We start from the raw sequence: 7,051 nt of genomic DNA, 5'->3' as shown, positions 1-7,051 counted from the left end.
TTAAATAAATCTTTGTTATCAAAAGAGAATTTGAGCACTGGATAATTTAACGCTGCAATAATGCATAGGCACATCCCACTTAGTATTTTGGCACCCCTTTCCATAATCATGCTGGCAGTATAATGTTGAACAAATCAGACTTGAAGTACTGGAACTATGGTCCATAAAATACATTGTAAAGAGTATTTGTTATCTACTATATAACAATGACGTGCCCATAAAGTTTTATTCTCCCTGCAAGGACAATGATGAAGTTGGAATTTTGTCTATTGATTTCAGATTGAGTCATAGGTGGATCTACGACTGACAAACTTCTGAAAAAATCTTTCTGATTAGGGCATTTATATAGGCCTAGTTACTTACTGTATAAACATTTGTAAAGGCAGATTTTTAAAACGACATTATTTGAGGCTATTTGATATTCTCCGGTTAACTTTAGGCGAGCTAGACCTCTACATACTAATTTCTAGCGTATTTAATTACACCTAACTCAACTTTCACGGAAAGTAGGCTATGCCTATTGCATAGTCTCTGTAGGCAGACACGTTGCCTCCCAGGCTCCCACATGCCCTAGGTCTTGGATTGAGAATACCTATTGCATGCAAGAGATACCAGTTCACTGAGATGTTCATTCCACAGAGATGTATAGAGGACTCTAGAGCCCAAAAGCCCGTTTAAAAATGGGCAGCGCCATTCAGGACTTTCAACATTTTTAAGTAGTCAACTGGGTAGGACTTCCTATGGGTAAAGGAAGGATCACATAATTCCATCCAGGTCCTCAGGAGGGATCAGCCAAATAATTATACTCGTGAGCAAACATTCCATAACTGCAGGTGGCATTAAATTGCCAACCTTGACTTTATACCCGTTCAAATAACACACTCCAGGTGGCAGTATGCACCCTTTCAGTTTGTTTACCGACTCATAGAAGTAGCCCTTACTCTCACAGACGCCATAATGGGGCAGATACAACGTTGCAATCTCAATACATCTATATGGTTCATTCTCACAGAGGTTTTGTCTATTCCTAAACTGCCACCTAGTGACCGTAATGCTGAATCAAGCTTATAGGCAGAAGAGGGACGTGACTTGCTGTAATAAAGATGGGGTGGTAAATTGTTGTTGTACTGTATAATGGAAATGTTCACCTTACGTGTGAATTGATGATATGCTGACATTTTCTAATGTTTTGTTTTTATGTAGTCATTGACATACTTTTCTGTAAAAGTTAGGCGGAACCTTCAGTCTCCATCAGTACACTGTTTCTGATGGGAAGGGATTATTTGTTGCACTCTGCGTGCGCATTTGTTATTCAACCGGCTACAACAAGAGTAGGTAACATCCTTATCTTGAAACTGCCAAATTAAAGTTGCTTTATCTTTCATAATGTCGGATGCCTTGCTTCGATGGTGTGTGGACCAGTTGCACCACAACTTTGGCTTGGAGGCCAGTGAAGACATAGTCCAGTAAGTAGCTAACCTTAACTAAATGTTGATTTAAAATAGTGAGCTAGCCATTGCTAGATGTCTGTCTTTTGACAGTTGCCTCTCTCTTGTAAAAGTTAATACAATTGTCAACGACGTCATTATTACTATTAGGTCTGTGAACTTGTCAATCTTCCCAGTTCATTCAGCTAGCTCGATATGCAGCCATTTGCACTTGCCTGCCAGCTAGCTAGCTTTTTCAGGTGGCCATATCTTAATGTCACGTCATCAAAATCATGGTCTACTAAGCCAAAGCGTAGACTGACGGACTGACTGACTGACTGACTATGAGATGGACATAAATCAAGGTTGACCAAAGTAGGCCTAGCTGTCATAGGTCAACATTTCAACAATGAACTCTACTATCTAGGCTAGCTATAAATGCTTATCAATGCCATTGACATTCTTCTCACTCTCTACAGGTATATTCTGTCCATCGACAATGCGGACGAGATTGCAGAGTATGTTGGGGACCTCCTTCAGGGCACTGACGGAAGGAAGAAGCAGTTTATAGATGAACTCCTTGACAGATGGCAGCGGTCTCAGACACTGACTCCTGACAGCGCTGGGCTGTTCCCCATGAGCTCTCTGTCGGGAACAGGTAGGAGGCCTTCTTCAACTGCCATATTGACACTGACCTCTTGTCTCATTGACACTGACCTCTTGTCTCATTGACACTGACCTCTTGTCTCATTGACATTGACCTCTTGTCTCATTGACACTGACCTCTTGTCTCATTGACACTGACCTCTTGTCTCATTGACACTGACCTCTTGTCTCATTGACACTGACCTCTTGTCTCATTGACACTGACCTCTTGTCTCATTGTCATTGACCTCTTGTCTCATTGACACTGACCTCTTGTCTCATTGACACTGACCTCTTGTCTCAATGACACTGACCTGTTGTCTCATTGACACTGACCTGTTACCATATTGTTTAATATGTTTATTTTTTCAGTTGTAATATATTTTATAAGTCATTTTTTTGTCAGGCTATATGGTTCCTAATACAGTATGCCAACTGTACGATGCGAGTGAGACTCAAGACTGTTGTGATGTCCATCCTGTCCTTGATAAGTGACTATCCAAACACAGTAACAATTACATGCATGAGAGGGAATGCTAACCAGTCGTATGCTTCTCTAGATGCTCCAGACATGTCCAAGGACTCCCAGAAGAAATCCAAGCGCAAAGGCAGGAACAAGCAGGAGGTGATGGCTGTTAGTCAAGCAGTGCCTGAGCCTGAGGTGGTGAAAACTCCCATCGACCTGATGAAGGCCCAGGAGAGCGGCAGCTCCTCGTCACAGAAGAAGAAGAAGAATACGTTTGTGAGCCTCTACAATAAAGAGGGCCAGGACAAGCTGGCTATCCTGCTGCCCGGGCGTCATTCCTGCGAATGTCTGGCCCAGAAGCACAACCTCATCAACAACTGCATGATCTGCGGACGCATTGTGTGTGAGCAGGAGGGATCAGGGCCCTGCATCTTCTGTGGCACCCTGGTGAGAAAACGACCATTCTGAGTTTGAAATTACCTGACCTCTAACTTTATGCTTGTTGTATGTTTCCCCAGTAAGTTCTTTCAAATTCAATTTGGCCTCTCAGAAGTATTTTCCCCTGGTTTCTTGTATTCTTCTATGAATTCACCAGGTATGCACCAAAGAGGAGCAAGAGATTCTGCAACGAGACTCCAACAAAAGTCAGAAACTGCGCAAGAAACTCATGGGTGAGACAAGCCAACAGTAGTATCTATCTACGTAGCGTAGTAGAGAGTTGTTGAATTATATAGTAATGTCTGTGTGCCCGTGTGTGTCTGTCTCACAGAGGGGGCATCGGAGAGGGACTATCTTCCACACCAAGAGGCTAAGATGAAGGCAGGGTTAGAAAAGGCCCTTCAACATAAAGACAAACTGCTGGAATACGACAAGAACAGGTTGGGATGTAGTGTGCATATAGTATTTAATGTGGTTTCACTCTTTCTCTGTTTAAAGACACATTCTTTATACTTTCTTCCTGATGCATTTGGAGGTTATGTCATTATTTTTGGAGGCTATGCCATTATATTTGGGGGCTGTGTCATTATATTTGGGGGCTGTGTCATTATATTTGGGGGCTGTGTCATTATATTTGGAGGTTATGTCATTATATTTGGAGGCTATGTCATTATATTTGGGGGCTGTGTCATTATATTTGGAGGTTATGTCATTATATTTGGAGGTTATGTCATTATATTTGGAGGCTATGTCATTATATTTGGAGGCTATGTCATTATATTTGGAGGCTATGTCATTATATATGGGGGCTGTGTCATTATATTTGGAGGTTATGTCATTATATTTGGAGGTTATGTCATTATATTTGGAGGCTATGTCATTATATTTGGGGGCTGTGTCATTATATTTGGAGGTTATGTCATTATATTTGGAGGCTATGTCATTATATTTGGAGGCTATGTCATTATATTTGGAGGTTATGTCATTATATTTGGAGGCTATGTCATTATATTTGGAGGCTATGCCATTATATTTGGAGGCTATGTCATTATATTTGGAGGCTATGTCATTATATTTGGAGGCTATGTCATTATATTTGGAGGCTATGTCATTATATTTGGAGGCTATGTCATTATATTTGGAGGCTATGTCATTATATTTGGAGGCTATGTCATTATATGCCGCTGACAGGAGTGACATTACCTTCTTCATAACTTTCCCCCCACGTTTACATCGACAGTACGCGGCGAACGCAGGTCCTGGATGACGAGTCCGACTACTTTGCCACCGACTCCAACCAGTGGCTGTTGCCTAGCGAGCGCGAGCACCTGAGAAAGAAGGAGGAGGAGCTACGGGAGCTTCGCCACGCCTCCAGGAAGGACAGGAAGATCACGCTGGACTTCGCAGGCCGACAGGTGCTTGACGAGGGAGAGAGTAACAGTCATTACTACAAGAAGTGAGTGAATGACTTGAGAACATGTCAATGGACACCACAGGAGGTTGGTTGGTGGCACCTTAATTGGGGAGGATGGGCTCGTGGTAATGGCTGGAGCACAATAGGCTGAATGGGATCCAAGACATGGTTTCTATGTGTTTTAATGACATTCCATTCACTCTGTTCCAGCCATTATTGTGAGCCGGGTTACATAAACAAGAGGAGGTTTTTAATACACCCTTCAGACTTTCACAACACAGTGGTAAACTTCATTTCTCCTGCTAATGTATCTACACTGTTACAGCTAGATGGGTTAAAGTGTGTATAGTTTGAAACAAGGCACCTAAAAAAACTTTATTACCACACTCCTTGGTGTTTTTTAGGTTTGACGAGACGGTCAAGGCCCTCAACACAGGCACCAAGGTGAAGTCTCCACAACGCCCTGAGGGACCAGCGGGACGGCAGCACCTGCGAGAGCTGGTCAACCCCAACATAGTACAGGCTGCACCAAAGGTAGGACACACACAGTATTTGCTGATAATGTTGTGGCGTGTGTATTTACCTTGGGAAATCCCTCTACAGTTGCAAACATTTTGTCATCATAATTCTGTGAATCTCTACTCATATCTTTCTCTCCATGTATCTCCAGTGGGTGGACGTGGGCAGTGGCCCTCGGAGATCCCAGGATAAAGGTGTTGTCGGTACGGAGGGGGACGGCGCTGCATGCCCAGAGCGCTCCAGACTCCGGCTGCAGGACAAAGAGCTGCAGGAGATGGCCGACGGGGGCTGGTGCCTCAGCATGCACCAACCATGGGCCTCGCTACTGGTCAAAGGAATAAAGAGGTACAGAAAACTCTAATAATGGGCCTCGCTGTTGGTCAACAACATCCCTACTGACCAGGCTATTTGTCAAAAACATCCCTACTGGCCATGCCATTGGTAAAAAAAACATCCCTTCTGGCCATTCTATTGGTCAAAAACATCCCTACTGGTCATCAGGAAGTACATAACACACTCTAACAATAGGCCCTGCAAAGGCATTGAGTAGGAACAAAACACACAACAACAATGGGCTATGTTATTGGTCAAAAGCATCACTATTGGCCTTGTTATTGGTCAAAGGCACCAAAAGGCAGCCTTTTTGACTAGCCATTAAAAAGAAGAAGGGGTAAAAACTGATGTATGTGGTCCTCTGTATCTCAGTTAGTAGAACATGGTCCTCTGTAACTCAGTTAGTAGAACATGGTCCTCTGTAGCTCAGTTAGTAGAACATGGTCCTCTGTAACTCAGTTAGTAGAACATGGTCCTCTGTAACTCAGTTAGTAGAACATGGTCCTCTGTATCTCAGTTAGTAGAACATGGTCCTCTGTATCTCAGTTAGTAGAACATGGTCCTCTGTAGCTCAGTTAGTAGAACATGGTCCTCTGTATCTCAGTTAGTAGAACATGGTCCTCTGTAGCTCAGTTAGTAGAACATGGTCCTCTGTATCTCAGTTAGTAGAACATGGTCCTCTATCTCAGTTAGTAGAACATGGTCCTCTGTATCTCAGTTAGTAGAACATGGTCCTCTGTATCTCAGTTAGTAGAACATGGTCCTCTGTATCTCAGTTAGTAGAACATGGTCCTCTGTATCTCAGTTAGTAGAACATGGTCCTCTGTAACTCAGTTAGTAGAACATGGTCCTCTGTATCTCAGTTAGTAGAACATGGTCCTCTGTAGCTCAGTTAGTAGAACATGGTCCTCTGTATCTCAGTTAGTAGAACATGGTCCTCTGTATCTCAGTTAGTAGAACATGGTCCTCTGTATCTCAGTTAGTAGAACATGGTCCTCTGTAACTCAGTTAGTAGAACATGGCGATTGCAATGCCAGGATAGTGGGTTTGATTCCCGGGAACACACGTACGTAAAAATGCATGCACGTGTGACTGTAAGTCACTTTGGATAAAAGCGTCTTCTAAATGGCATATTAATATTGTATGATACTATGTGTGTCCAGGGTGGAGGGGCGGAGCTGGTACACGTCCCACCGGGGCCTTCTGTGGATAGCAGCTGCAGCCAAGAGGCCCGCCCCTGAAGAGGTCACTCAGGTGGAGAACATGTTCCTTCAGATCTACAAGAGAGGTACACACATGGTTACACACACACACACACACACACAGGCTACCACTTTCTATCTCCCACTTTCTCTTTATCCCCCCCCCCCCCCACACACACACACACACACACACACACACTGCAATGAATAACAGATTATTAGGATGCATATAAACATACTGTTGACTCTCACCGACCACCCTCTTCTCCCCCAGATCCTAAGTTTCCTAATGACTACCCCACCGGCTGCCTGCTGGGTTGTGTCAACATGACTGACTGTCTGTCTCAGGAGCAATACAAGGAGCAGGTTAGTGTGACCGCGTACCTGCCTACACACACGCTTCTGGACACTGGGACACGTACGTACATGCTAGGACACACCTAGCACTTAGCTCTCTCTGAAGGCTATGTGATGCTCTCTTGGTTAGTGTAGGAACCACAGACACTTCAGACAGACAGACAGGACACACTCTCAGTCTGGCTGGCGTGACACACCAAACACGCCCAAGTCTTTTCCCCACCCTCTCAGCCAAGAAAACACTCCAAGG

At 43.9% G+C, this 7,051-nt stretch overlaps 1 protein-coding gene across 1 annotated transcript in view; it reads left to right on the top strand.

The window, feature by feature from the left end:
• Nucleotides 1–1,327: 1,327 nt before the first annotated feature.
• Nucleotides 1,328–7,051, top strand: part of LOC311126773 (activating signal cointegrator 1-like) — a gene marked incomplete at its 3' end in the record, with an annotated part of 30,938 nt that continues 25,214 nt past the window's right edge. The window contains exons 1-10 of the mRNA XM_084200755.1: nucleotides 1,328–1,466; nucleotides 1,907–2,085; nucleotides 2,633–2,985; nucleotides 3,134–3,209; nucleotides 3,308–3,416; nucleotides 4,217–4,432; nucleotides 4,795–4,924; nucleotides 5,061–5,254; nucleotides 6,406–6,530; nucleotides 6,719–6,810. Coding sequence (XP_084056881.1) covers nucleotides 1,387–1,466; nucleotides 1,907–2,085; nucleotides 2,633–2,985; nucleotides 3,134–3,209; nucleotides 3,308–3,416; nucleotides 4,217–4,432; nucleotides 4,795–4,924; nucleotides 5,061–5,254; nucleotides 6,406–6,530; nucleotides 6,719–6,810 — 1,554 coding nt within the window. The 5' untranslated portion in view covers nucleotides 1,328–1,386. The remainder of the gene's footprint in view (nucleotides 1,467–1,906; nucleotides 2,086–2,632; nucleotides 2,986–3,133; nucleotides 3,210–3,307; nucleotides 3,417–4,216; nucleotides 4,433–4,794; nucleotides 4,925–5,060; nucleotides 5,255–6,405; nucleotides 6,531–6,718; nucleotides 6,811–7,051) is intronic.

The sequence above is a fragment of the Coregonus lavaretus genome (assembly GCF_964263955.1).
Source record: "Coregonus lavaretus genome assembly, contig: HAP1_SCAFFOLD_5480, whole genome shotgun sequence".
Classification (NCBI taxonomy): Eukaryota; Metazoa; Chordata; class Actinopteri; order Salmoniformes; family Salmonidae; genus Coregonus; species Coregonus lavaretus.
This window is presented reverse-complemented; position numbering and strand designations above follow the sequence as displayed.